This window comes from Herpailurus yagouaroundi, unplaced genomic scaffold (assembly GCF_014898765.1).
Source record: "Herpailurus yagouaroundi ecotype Mexico unplaced genomic scaffold, PumYag 197, whole genome shotgun sequence".
Lineage (NCBI taxonomy): Eukaryota > Metazoa > Chordata > Mammalia > Carnivora > Felidae > Herpailurus > Herpailurus yagouaroundi.
This window is the reverse complement of record NW_024412428.1, coordinates 3,756,937-3,771,226: the sequence shown is the minus strand read 5'-3', so window position 1 is coordinate 3,771,226 and position 14,290 is coordinate 3,756,937. Positions and strand designations below refer to the sequence as shown.

At 44.2% G+C, this 14,290-nt stretch overlaps 1 protein-coding gene across 5 annotated transcripts in view; it reads left to right on the top strand.

The window, feature by feature from the left end:
* Positions 1 to 14,290, top strand: part of MIPEP (mitochondrial intermediate peptidase) — a 164,773-nt gene that overhangs the window by 87,831 nt on the left and 62,652 nt on the right. For 4 of the 5 annotated variants that reach the window (XR_005782262.1, XM_040448038.1, XM_040448036.1 and 1 more), the window contains exons 15-16: positions 4,614 to 4,688; positions 7,505 to 7,624. The exons of the other annotated variant lie outside the window; for it this stretch is intronic. Coding sequence is in view for 3 of the 4 variants with exons in the window: in XM_040448038.1 (XP_040303972.1) it covers positions 4,614 to 4,688; positions 7,505 to 7,624 (195 nt within the window). In the remaining variant the exon portion in view is untranslated. The remainder of the gene's footprint in view (positions 1 to 4,613; positions 4,689 to 7,504; positions 7,625 to 14,290) is intronic. 5 annotated transcript variants of the gene reach the window in all.

Here is a 14,290-nt window from a genome sequence, read left to right as displayed (position 1 = left end):
GTTTCCGCTCAGGTCGTGAACTCATGGTTCGTGGGTTCGGGCCCCGCGTCGGGCTCTGTGCTGACAGTGTAGAGCCTGCCCGAGATTCTCTCTCTCTCTCCCTCTCTTTCTCTGTCCCTCCCCCACTTGTGCTGTCAATGTCATCTCAAAATAAATAAACTTAAAAATTAAAAAAAAATGCAGTTGATACGGTGAAACAGTTATTTCTGATGCTATGGGCTTTTATAAATTTTTAATTTAATATAATGAAAACTAATTGCAGTACTCTTTGAGGCTCAGGTGTCTTAAATGCATTTACCTGAAGCTTGGATGCATTTGAATTCTGTTTCTTCAGTATATCAAATGTGAGTGTCTTCACATTAGGAGACCGTTGAAATATCTGTGCTACTCGGTAGATACAACCACTTCCAGAAGGACAGCAAAATTTGGTTGATTTCAGTGTTGATTATCATGACTCTGGGGCAGAGGGAGAAGGAGACACAGAATCGGAAGCAGGCTCCAGGCTCCAAGGTATCAGCACAGAGCCTGACGTGGGGCTTGAACTCAGGAACCCTGAGATTATGACCTGAGCCGAAGTCGGACACTCAACCGACTGAGCCACCCACGCGCCCCCAGGAAACATTTTTCTAATTTGACATTTAAGATTTAACTTCTAAATATTTTTATTAAAAAGATTCTCATATAACTTGAAAATCAATTTGTATGGTATTTAAAGTTTTGTCCTGTTTTTGTTCTTGTAAGAAAAAAAGGAAGTACTTTCTAAGAGAATAACATAAACATAGGCATGCTTCATTTTCTTGTGCTTCACTTTATTGTGCTTTTCAAATGTTACATTTTTTACAAATTGATGTTTTGTGGCAACTTTGCACCAAGCAGGTGTGCGGGTGCCGCATTTCCAACAGGGTTTGCCCCCTTTGTGTTTCTGTGTCACATTTTGGTAATTCTTGCGGTGTTTCAAACTTTCGTTATTATTGAATTTGTCACAGTGAGCTGTGATCGGTGATTACAACTCACCGAAAGCTTAGAGGACGGTTAGCATATTTTAGTAATGAAGTATTTTTTAATTAAGGTATATATATTTTGGTTTTTTTTTTTTTTTTTTTTTAGGCATAATGGTATTGCCCATTCAATAGGCTACAGCATAGTGTAAATGTAACTTTTGTATGCACCGGGAAACCCCAGAATTCATTTAACTGGCTTTATTGTGATACTCACTTTGGTGTGGAGGTCTGAACTAAAACTGCGGGAGATACAGCAGCGGTGACAAGCTTACGTCCGTTCCAGCCGCTGAAATGCGCTGATTAATTTCAATAGACGAAGAGCCAAAATCCGTTGATCAAGAGCCACACTAGATTTTTATTCATTTTTAAGTTTCTATTCAAATTCCACTTGGTTAGGGTACAGTGTAGTATGAGTTTCAGGTGTACGAAACAGTGATCCAGCACTCCCGTCCAGTACCCAGTGCTCCTCACGAGGGAATCCCTAGTCCCCCAAACTAGGTTTTTAAAAAATCTGTTTACACCTCACGTGCTATAAACATCCTATTTAATTTGCGACTTGGTGGATTTATGATTCTTTTCTACCCCCATCGTCTACCCCCATCGTACGTAACTTCTACTTACATTTTTGGTAAAACGTTCCTTGAATTTACTACGGAATGTAGAGTGGGCCTTGAAGACATAATTTGGGGAGGTTTGTTTGGACCTATCCCTGGATTTTGAAATAATCACAGATTCACGGGAAGCGGCAAAGAGTGACCCGTAGGTCCCATGTCACCTTCACCAGCAGCGGTACTCACTTCCTCAAGCGGTGACTTTTTGTGTCACTACAGCAGCCCACGTGTCTCCTTTTTACTACATGAGTTTTGATGAACTGTTTTTAGCTGTCCTTGTTCTTACATGGTGTCTTTCTTCGCATCTTTTGTTTTATTGTAAACCCGACAAGGAAAGAATTAAGCCTCATTAAATTTGTTCCTTTAACGTGTGCCATTTCTATGTGGGTTTGTCCCCGAGGGGTTGGCCTGTCAAGACTTCCGAACGGAAAGGGGTATGTTGGGTTTGGGTCTGGGATCCAGAACTTGGCATTTCCGTATCATTGTCTAGAGAGCAGAAGGAGTAAACCTTTCAAAGTTGCCGGGCCTGCTGTGGGGCCCCCGGCTCCTCGTTTCCCCACACCCCCTCCAGCGGGGACACCCCGCCATGGGCCTTGCCACCCCTGCGTCTCCCACTGCTGACTGGATGCTCCTTCTCATCCACCGTCCACTCCCCCATCCCCGGTGCTGCCGCATCCCAGGCCCCATTGCGATCCCAGAGCTCCCCCAGGGCTGATGATTCAATGGACCACTCTCCCCAACCTTCTCTAACTTCCTTAAGCCTCAGAATCCACCTCGTCGCCTATGAGACGCCCGTCCAGGGAGCCCTACACCCGAGCGGCCTCTCGCCTGTGTCCCCTTCTTTTTCAAGAACCTCAGGCTCCCGTGGCCTCTTCTCCAGTTTGTGTCCCTCGAGGCCTCATCACCATCAGCCTGTCTTGAGCCTGCTTGTGCATTTCCCAACCTCAAACAAAAGCTTCCTCCCCTCTGCCCCTGCTGCCCTCACCCTGCTCCTCTCCGCGCACTTCTGGAAACAGTGCTGGGTCATGTGTATTCACCGTCTCTGGGTCTCACCTCCCACTCAGCTCAAGCCGTCTAGAGCGGTGCCCCCGCCCCTGTCATTTCGGCAGTTGCCTAGGTTGCTGACGTGCGTCACTGGGGCACTAACTATAGCCTCCTGTTTTTTTCCTGATCCACTTCCGCCCTCCTATCCAGTGTCTCCACGGCAGCCAAAGGGATCTTTCAGAAACACAGACCTGACCTTGTGACTCCTTTGCTTTAAACTCCCCAGCGGCTTACCCCGAGGACTCCCGAGGGTGGAGACCAGTGTCCCCGCTTGGCTGCTGCCTGCCTCTCCAGCCCGGTGGGACCCGCTTTTCCTGCCCACGGCTCTTTCACCTCCTGCCGGCAGCCCCCTCTTCTCTGCCTGGGATGCTCCTTGCTCCCGGCCGCCCATCCCTTGTCTCGTTACTGCCCGCTCGTTTTGCACATCGCACTTCTACGTGAGTTCCTGTTTTCTCATACCGACCTGCATGCTTTTCCATCTCAGCACTCGCACCAGTCGGTGACTCCTAAGAATCGTGCCTGCGTGGGTAATGCCAGCTTGTGAGGCTTGCGGGGCCGGGGCCCTGTCTGGTGGCCCTTTTGTGTCCCCGATGCCTGATACAGTGCTCGTCCACAGTACTCTTCATTTTTGGGTAAATGAGAAAATGCCATCCTGCCACACAGGCTTTTCGAGAATGGAAACAAAACTCTTAAAGCTTTGTGACTCATAAAAAACCCCAGTGTGGCGCGAGTCCCGTCAGCAGAAGGTATCACGTAAAGTAAGGGTGTAGGGAAACCTGAACGTTCTGGTACGAGTTCCTGGCATACATGACTTAACTGAGTCTTGACCTTTTAAAATCCCGTCTGAGGAAATTTTTGTTTCGCTCAGGATGGCCGCCCCTGGTGTGAGAAAGCCCCAGGCCTTTCACCTGCACTGGAATGTGTACTCTCCAGCCTTAAACTTTCCTTTTTTCTTTTCTTTCTTTTGCCTTGTTTGCCTTTCTTACGGCCAGACAGAAAGAGGAGAGAACAGGCTTTGTTGTCTGAGCCTCCGTCACATCCTGGTGTAGTCTGTCACTCAAGGAGCCCTTTTAAATGATTGTTCTCGTGTTCGTTCATTTCCTCCGGAAAGATTTACTGAGCATCTGCTGTGGGGCGGGCGCTCCGAGGAGATACACACCCCTGAATCGCCGTGCCCGGTGCCCCTGCCAGCAGACCGTTCCCGTTGTCCTCCTTCGGTGGTTCATGTGCACCGCTGGAGTGCTGGTAACCCGCCTCGTGCCTCCCTGATGTGTTTCTCTGCAGGGAGGCTTCTCGCGTCATTTAGATTATAAGTAGAGTTGCACACAGTGGTCACCTTTTTCAGGAAACGTCAATATTAGTGACTTTCAAGTAGAGCCAGTTGACCGACGTGCCTCCTCGACCAGATTGTTATTTTATTTCTACGTGAGCATGTGCTGCTGTGTGATGAGGCCTAATCGGTCTCAGGCAGGAAGCCCCAAAGCAGACAGGGCCATGACACTGAGCTTCCAAGTTCTGCACCTCTCTCGGGCTGGAAAATAAGAGAATGTGCAATTCACTGTCATGGTCATTTGTTGGGACAGCCAGTCAGCTTCAGTGCAGGCTGACACCCGAGAATGGTCATCTGTTTTTGACACTTCACTCTTTTATTCCTGTCATCCATTATTGTATGCACTTAGCCAACAGAGCACTTGGACAGGCTTCCACTGGTGACAGCGGTACAGAAAAAGCATCAACTTTTACTAAGGCTTTAAATAGACGTTTAGAGGTCGACGCTACCACGCTCTTTGCCTACAGCGCTGTCTTTGCGTGTACAGACCTTGATTTGACAGCCACTGCGATTAAATTCTAGGAATTTTTGCGTCTGATGTCATTTTTAACTCTCTTGCCTGATAAGCAGCCAGTGCGGTGACGTAGGAAGCAATTGACTCACACATGTGTTCTTTTGTTTTTCAAGTCACTGCCCAAAAATATGGTGTCTCGGCTTTGTGAGTCCAAAAAGGTGGGTGCCGCAGCCGATATGCAGCTTCAGGTATGTATGTCCCTTTGTTCTCACGTTTTCCAGAGCAGTTATTCAAAATAAATATGTAACTTTAAATTCTTGCCAGCGCGCCACCTTGATTATAATACTTATGCTTCTAACACATCTTTCACCTGAGTTCGAAGAACTTGACCAAACCCGACTCATTCAGGCCTCGCACTGTCCTTGGGAAATGGACGTTGAATAAGTTTATTTCCCAGTTTCAGCCGGGAAAGTCCAAGCGCGGAGGAGTCACGTGACTTCTTCTAACTCCTACATTTCAGCCTGCAAGTTACGTTTTTAGTCACTTTGTCTTTTTAAAAATTTGTGGTTTTGACATGAAGTTTAAACAGTGAGGATTGTTAGTTTTAGATAATATTCAAAGGCAGTCTTCTCGGTTTCCAGATAGAGACTGGAAAAATTTTATGAACCATCTGGATGTCAGGTCTACACGATACCAGATGTTCAGGTTACTTTAATTGCTCAGATTGTTTATCGCATTCTTGCTCTTCATCAGATCCGGAGAATTCTATAAACACAACCCGAACACCCGTCTTTCATGTCAGGCAGTGTTCGCTTTTATAATGGTCCAGCTACCTATTTCAAAGTGCGGGCACCATTTAATTGCTTTATGGCTTTGTAGAATTCAGCCTTTACGAACTCTGTTTATGTTGCACTTTCAAATATACATTCGAAGAAAATGCATGCTATCGAGAAAACCATGGCCTTACACTTGAACTTACGTTATTTAATGCCCATGCCTATCAGTATAATTTTAAAAGGATTTCTGCGTTATTCGAAACATTTTCAAGTTATTTGAAAATTTCTGCGTTACTCAACTTCAAGTCTTTTGATTTGCCGATATCTATAGTGGAAGCCTGCCCTTGTGGCTTTCTTTCTGAGTAATTGTTCCAAGGGTTTTCTTTCAAAAGGGAAACCAACCTTTCCCTCCTTCCACCCTCCAAAGAGAGTAACACCCACCGAGAGACGCAGAGGAAGAGAGAAAGAGGGAGGCAAGTGCTTGCCAGACAGCTGCCCTGCAGGCTTTCCTGTCCCGCAGCAGTCCCCTTGCACGCTGCAGACGCACGAGGCTGGAAAGGAAATGAACTGGGTCTGGTGTCTAGGGAGGCATACAAAGTGTTCTGAAAATTGCAATTTTCTTTCTTGTGTGTGTGTGTGTGTGTGTGTGTGTGTGTGTGTGTTACGCATTGTTTTAAAAATGGGCTCCTGTTTTTTCTGTGGCTCTGAGGTTCTTGGTCCCAGGAGAGCATGACTCGCTGGGTAGGCAGATAGACTCCTCACTCTCAAATTGTTTGGTGAGCAGCAGGTGAGGGTGAGACACACGCGCATTGCGTTGATTTTGCTCTGCTTTTGTCATTAAAAAAAGTCGTTTCGTACTCGCGTATGGAAGGCATAGCTGTAGGAATGAACCTCCTGAATTCAGATTTGTTTGTAGATTGAGGCCAAAAAAACCCCTCACACCTTAGTGGAGGTTAGAATTTAACTTTCGATTCCTGATAATTTATTCTGTTGGAATATGGACAAGACGTGGGTGAGTAATTTAGGCTCCTCTGATTTCTCTCTGCATGATTACTCATTATAGAATATGGAATTGAAAGAGCTGTAGTTAGCTATATGCTTAGATTACCACTTAGAGTGGAGCAATATTTATATTTAGGAGATGTCTATATTTTTCTAGGGGAGGTTTAAGCTTGACTTATAATTTGGAACCATAATTCTATATCTAGAGGAAGCCAAAAGCTGGAGGTCATTTAAATTTTTTCTTTTATCCAAACTAATCCTCAGTTCTTTTAAGTCAACAGCTGCACATTCTCTGCAAATTCCGTTTTCAAGTCAGAAAGATACATATCAGAAACATAATTGCGTGTCAGAATTTTTCCTTTAAAATCAAGCCTTTTCTACTTTCTTGCTTCAGGTGAACTCCACGCAAACACTAGTATTCGAGCCAGATGTCCCGGGGAGAAAGCACTTTTATCTTTACGTTAGGTTTTCTACGTGAAGTTTAGTTTTTCGGAACTTTGTGAGCTGCCGATTTCACGTGCAAACTAACGCTTTCTTCTCCTGTCGTGTTTCGATGGCCTGTGTCCTCCACTCAGAGGTGAGGGAGCCTTCTCTCCCGGTCACCTCGTGGCCCAGAACTGCCCGTGCACAGCAGCTGTTTTCTTGGTATCTGCTGACACCAGGTGTGGGAGCTGGCTGGACCCGGGCTCCAGACTCCCCAACAGCTGCGCCAGAATTCTTTGTACCGTCCCTACTCACCCGTCGCAAGAGAGTCGTTCTTCCTTCACCTCGCCCCATCTCTTTAACGTTCCGTCCCTTCTCGTCACAAAACGTGGATTCGGACCATTTCATTTCTCTCATTTAAGATATATCAGGATTCCAGGAAGAAACCACGCAGGATATGTATTAGATCCAGAGGGTCACAAGTTGGAACTTTATTATTTTTCTCCTATTTCCAACTATATACTTTGCGTATATCTATAGATAGCAATGGGCCAACCTCCAGTTTTGTGGTCACAAATTTAATTTACTACGTTGTACGTAAAGAGTACCTTATAGATACGGTTCAAAAAATTTTAATATCCTTCATCACAAAAAGGTGGACAGCTTTCCTTTTCATCATTAGCATGGTCTGAATTGTGGTTCAAATTACATTTCAGGCCATATACGTTTATATTTGTGAATGTTACGTGTACGTAACTTACATGTACTTCTTATTCTGGGACACTTCTAACACCTTTGGCCCATTGCGTCTTAGATGTAAGGCTGGACTGCCAGAACTAAGTGGACGTTTTCATCTTTCTTAGGTCTTTTATGCCGCCCTGGATCAGATCTACCATGGGAAGCACCCCCTGACGGCATCGACCACAGACATTCTCAGGGAAACCCAGGAGAAATTTTATGGCTTACCATACGTTCCAAATACCGTGAGTCTCGCATTTTGATCCTGCCGTGTGCCATCGAATGGTTCAGCAAGTGTCTCCGTCAGAGGGAGTAGGTTGTGGTCCCTTCCCCCTTGCAGAACCTGAAACCGCTACATTTATGCCGAGGTTTTGTATGGGGCAAATGCTAGCAATTGCCTGGCTCATTTAATATCTCTAGCCATCCATTTATAATGCTTATTTTCTTCCTGCTAGCAATGTGTTTCTGGATGCCTGGGAAGGTAAGCGGTGAAAAAGGTCATTGGAGTTAGTCTATAGTTCTTTTTTGTCATTTTCCTACAGTGAGAACAATGGTTAGCGATACGAGATGAATGTGATTATCAGCCCCTAATCATTTTCACTGCAAAGGGAATTGACATTTATTGAGTACCTTGTTTGCATCAGGGATTATGATAGAAGTTTTGCGTATCTTCTCTCATTTAGTGTGGTCTGTCAGCATAGAAGGCAGGGGTATTGTTACCATTTATTGAGAACGTGGTGCCAGACTCCAGCTGGCTGCTTTGCAAGAGAACCTCTGATTTCACCCTCATAGTGCTTAGGCAGAAAAGAGGCTTTATGGAATCTCATCACTGAAATATGCAAGGGTATGTCTGGTTTCAGGTAAGTTGGATCTGGTTAGTGCTTACAAAATACCGTTCGAAAAGTTTCTCTTTCTTTCCATTTCTCAGGCTTGTCCTTCTTGGGGTTCATTTCGTCCTCAGGTGGGCTGCCCTGACTAGGTGGGGCGGTGGCTGCCGGGAGGGCCTGGTTTAGGTCGTCCGGCTTAGCCAGTCTGATAGCACATTTGGAGGCGCTCTGTGATCTGAACAATGCCGAACACATGTTGTTACAGTATTGGGTGCCAGCACCCGTGCTAAGAGGCTCGTCAGCGAACCGTAATTGTCCAGGGGATGTTCAGGTCCTGACACTCAAACATACATTGGACTAGTTCACATTTACCACACAAGTAAAATAATAGTGTATTTTATCATCATAATACTTGTTATCAATAGTTTTGGTCGTCTGGACACTTAATCATCTGCTCCAGTATATAATGCTAGACATACTACGTACCTGTTTTTGACTTTATGTGTAATTTACTGTTCTAATGCTGTGTATTAGTGAGCCCTGGATTGTCTGTGTTAGTGAAAATTTGTGGCAATGAGAATATTCATCAGTGGAACAAACCATAACAGTTGCCTAGATTTGATAGGTTTTTCCAGTTTGTAGAACACTGCCTGATTCATGTGCTGTTGTGCTCGTGTGTTTTTTGTGCTCATTTTTTAGTCTTTGCTTAGTTTTATTTATTTTTTATAGTTTGTTTATTTTGAAACAGAGTGTGCACAAGCAGGGGAGGGGCAGAGACGGTGGGGGTGAGAGGAAGAGAGGGAGAGAGGGAGGGAGGGAGAGAGAGAGAGAGAGAGAGAGAGAGGGAGAGAGAGGGAGAGAGAGGGAGAGAGAATCCTAAGCACGCTTTGCACTGTCAGCAGCTCGGAGCCCAACACTGGTCTTGAACTCACGAACCGTGAGATCATGACCTGAGCTGAAACCAAGAATCAGATGCTTAACCGACTGAGCCACCCAGGCGCCCTATTCTTTGCTTAGTTTACAGATGGACGTGATGTGAACTCCATGTAGTTATAACGTGATCAGTAAGTGATTAAATCATAGGAAGGCAAAAATTAGGAGGAAGCGGGAAGCTTTCTAAAGCTGCAGAACTTGAGCTTGGCCGAGCTGCTTCCTCTGCCTTTCTTTATCTCCAGTTGTATGGTGACGTAGCTGTACCTGTCCTTAGAAGAGAACCCAAACTTCCCTACCATCCAGATTCCTCTGCGTAATGATGAAATATACAAAGATGAAGTAACAGTGGCAAACAAGTTCTGAATCAACTATCAGTGAATTGTTTGAATTTAAAAGAAAGGATGATGTTATTAAGCCCACTATCCTTGTCCTACTTCCTTTTGAGAAAATACAGAGACTTATCTCTTCACTGGGATTGTCTCCCTTGTTCATTGGCAGTAGCTATGGCTCTTTGAGTAAATTGTATTTTTTTGTTTGTTTGTTTGTGTTTTGTTTTGTTTTTAAATTTTATTTTAGACAGGGAGAGAACATGAACAGGGGAAAGGGACAGAAGGAGAGAGAGAGAATCCGACAAACCATGAGGTCATGATCTGAGCCGATACCAAGAGTCAGACACTCAACTGACTGAGCCACCCAGGCGCCCCAACGATACTCTTAACTATAGAGAACAAACTGAGAGTTGCTGGAGGTGAGGTGGAAGGAGGAGGGGCTAAATGGGTGATGGACATTAAGGAGGGCACTTATGATGAGCACTGGGTGTTATATGTAAGTGATGAATCACTAAATTCTACTCCTGTTAACTAACTACAATTTAATAAAAACTTGGAACATTAAGGGTGCCTGGGTGGCTCAGTCGGTTGGGCATCTGACTTCGGATCAGGTCATGATCTCACGGCTCGTGGGTTCGAGCCCCGCGTCGGGCTCTGTGCTGACAGCTCGGGGCCTGGAGCCTGCTTCGGATTCTGTGTGTCTCTCTCTCTCTGCCCTTCCCCCACTCACACTCCGTCTCTCTCTCTCAAAAATAAATAATCGTTAAAAAAACCCAAAAACCTCGAAACATAAAAAAATAATAATAACTGGAAGGTTTATAACAGCACTGTTTGTAAAATTGGAAAAAAAGGAAGAGGTGGGATTCGGGAAAAGAACCCAAGTGACTGTCAGTGGAAAAAAATGTATAAATAATTTGTGCCATATTCATTGTCTGGAATTCATGCAGCTGAAACTGAGGGGCACAGATAATGGACTTCTCACAGGTAAACACATAAGCAGTAAAACTGTAACGAAAAGTGAAGGAACAGTAAACACAAAATTCAGAGGGTGCTAACCTCTGGAACAAGGAATGGGATTATACACATCCTGGAAGTGTCTTGTTTCTTAAACTGATAGTGCATATAACCTTGATAGTTTTGTCATTCTCCTTATCTTAGTAGTTTATAGAAATAGTAGAAAATTGGTATGTGGAAAAGATTTCTCTACGTTAAGAGGTTATTTTGGCTGTGCCATATGTGGTAAAGAATGGATTTAGGGGGAACAGTTGGGAAATTATTCAGGTGCTGGGGTAGAGTGGGTAGCTCGAACCAGGGAAGTGGCTGTGGAGGTGGAAAGATTGAAATGGGTGTGAGAACAGTGTAGAAGGCAGGCTCCATGAGGCGCAGCGGTCGGCTGGACGCGGAGGTCAGGGGGTGGAGAATGAGTGTGAGTTCATCACGAGCATTGACCCGGGAGGGGGACTTGAGAGCATCCCGCCATGCAGGCTGGAAGAGGGATGGTTTCCCTACAGACTTATCTCTAGGGATGTTTCACTGCAGTGAATCCTTTTATTCCCTCCAATGAAACCATGAGAACAGGAGAATATAATTTGAACACCAACCTACAGAGTATTCATAATGTTGATAGAACTGCACAGATTATATGCATGTAATGTGGTCTAAACTTTTAGACGGTGATTATGTATGTGTCTGTATTAGTGTCTCTCCAAGCGCATTAATACCTTGAGAATAAAAGTGTCCCATCAGCTACGTTTGAGGAATACTTGTTTAAATAATGTTGAGCGGGCTTCTCAGGATCTGTGATGTGCTAATGAACATTGAGTCTCTCGTGCTTTGTTTGAAAGCTTACTAATGACCACAGAACTCTGCCTGGCTCATTTCTAGACATTAGCCCCGTGTAGATCATGTTTTGGCAAACTCTGCTCTTCTGATACGTGATTATTGAACACGGGCAGCTCCAGCCGTATCCCGCAATAAATAACGGGTGCTTATTTTTCGAGTGAACAGACTTATTACGTCAGCAATTTATTGATACTTACGACCTAGCTCTAGTGCTGTATATAATGTATAGACAAATGTGATTTGTAATTTTCTTGCTATTGTAACAGTAGTTTGCTAGGGGCCCAAAAGCTGGTTGTAAACAGAGAGCAGTTTTACAGCGTATCCAACGGGCTAGTCTTGTACTATTCGGAGCCTGATGTTTGGTTTTGATATTAATGACCATCTCTTCTCAGAACATTCTGTTCCTAGATGATTGTGTATCACCTCCATTATTTACTCAGAGAGTGGAAGATGCTGCATTTTTATTTTTATAGGATTCCAAGTTTATGTTTTTACACTGTCGCTCATCCCTCTGAAGCAGTTGAGAGGCAGTCATGTCTGGGAGCGTCTGGGTCAAAACCTATCTCTAGCCTTGTGACCGTACAGTTCTGTCCTTGTGAGTACTTTTCAAGTTCAAAGCATGAACAACTGACTCTGCTGACAGACCGCAGTTTTCCAAGATTTGTTAACGACTCGTTTGTATCTCGCTCGGTTGAACTACCTTTGTGGACTTTGTCGGTGAAGCCGTGTCTCACACGCAGCTATCCTGGGAATAAAAGAATTCTCTGAATAACTCTTGCCGCCAGTGAGGCCTTCTTTGTCCTTTACCACCTCATGTTGAAAACAGTGATGAGTACAGAATAAGAAAGTCCTGAGCACTTGAAAACGTCACAATAAGTATATCTGAGGAGATTGTCTTTCTTGTCCATTCATAATTTAAAGTTTGCTATCTTGAATAAAGCTAAAATATACAAGACTTATTCTAGGAAAGCACTTACTGGGATTGAATGACATGTTGATATCCGCTCATTATTCTTGTTAGAACAAACACCAACAAAGAATGTGAAAAGAAAGGATGCCTGGGTGGCTCAGTCGGTTGAGCATCCAACTCTTGATTTTGGCTCAGGTCGTGATCCCAGGGTCGAGGGATCGAGTCCCATATCAGGCTCCATGCTGACCATGGAGCCTAAGATATTCCCTCCCTCCCTCCCTCTCTCTCTCTGTCTCTCTCTCTCTCTCTCTGTCTCTCTCCCCGCTCCCCTCCTGCCTCTCTCCCTCCCTCCCCCCTCCCTCTCCGTCTCCCTCCCCCTCCCTCTGCCCCTCTCCTCTGCTCATGCTCTCTCTCTCTCTCTCTCTCAAAAAAAATTTTAGGGGGGTGCCTGGGTAGCTCAGTTAAGCATCCGACTCTTGATTTGGGCTCAGGTCATTTTCTCATAGTTTCATGAGTTCTAGTCCCATGTCGGGCTCTGCACTGACAGCACAGAGCCTGCTTGAAATTCTCCGTTTCTCTCTGCCCCTCCCCTGCTTGCACTCTCTCTTTCTAAAATAAAAAAAGAAAATTCAGTTAAAATTAGTTTTAGTTAAAATTAATTTTTAGTTAAAATACAGATACAGATGGAACTATAAGCTGTAATCACAGACTGCACTGAGCAGGGAGAATTTGCTGAGTAAGATGAAGGGAAATTTAGAAGACAACTGAGGGGAATATTTAAGCAGTGGGCACACAGTGGATCAGCCAGTGTGGTTGAAGAAGATCTTCTAATTGGAACAGCTTTTTTTTTTCTAATGTTTGTTTATTTTTGAGAGAGGGATTGAGACAGAGCACAAGTGGAGGAGGGCCAGAGAGAGAGGGAGACACAGAATCCAAAGCAGGCTCCAGGCTCTGAGTTGTCAGCACAGAGCCCGGTGCGGGGCTGGAACTCACGACCTGTGGGACAGTGCCCTGAGCTGAAGTCGTACGCTTAACTGACTGAGCCACCCCGCCGCCCCCCCCCCACCCCGAACAGTTTTTTTTCAAGTACCAGCAAAAACCAAAATTTTAAACGTACTATTTTCCGTTTCTGCTACTATTAAAACAGTATAATGCTCTGCTCTTTTCTATTATTTTAGGGTTACGTTGACTGTAGTAGCTTAGAACATGCTTTATAGAACATCTATTTTGGGTGTGTGTTCTGCATTCCCAAATAAACAGGCTAATAAATGAATTTTTAGCATACAGTTTATGTGTAACTTGAGGGCTTCCCTTCCTGAAATTGCTCAATTTCTAGAGCAGATTCTTACCCTGACATTGCTGATGTCATGACAATTCGTGCAAAGGAAAGTAACCTGTAATTTATCAGTTGGGAGATGGTGTGCAACCAACCAGTGGTAAACCCACTTGTTCGCACAACGGGCTCATCCCAGACGAACTTTCAAACTGACCTCTTAACCATGTGGAAGGACATGAAATCAACATAGTGGGAGAGTACAGAGAGATTTTGAGAGTACTTTTACCGTGTTTATTTTACTGTATGGAGTTTTTTTTTTTTTAAGTCTCAAAAAGAAGAAAAATAAGCAGAAACACAATGAGAAAACGGCCTTGCTACACACGGTTTGGGTGTGAAGACTGATTTATTGCCATTAGAGTTCATTCTCTTTCCTGTTTACTTGATAGGCAGTCTCGAAGGGCTTCTTTCTTCAAAATAAGTAAGTGAGTGAGTCGGTATATTTGTGTAGAAATCCCTGTGGATAGCTGACACTTGTGCATCCAGATTAAAAATCATGTTTAAAAATGTCCAATTTTTAAACTTCAGAAGTTACTTCAGAAGTTTCCAGAGGAGATTACATAATTTTAATTTAAAATTATATTACAGCTTAGTGACCTCACATAGACTCAAGTGTTCATGATTTTATTTTAAAAGCTTTAATTTTTAGAAAAACTGGTAAATCATGACGGTAAGAAATAATAGCGCTCGTAAGTGATTTCTACCATCTCGATTAAAATGGCAGTCACATTTTTTTT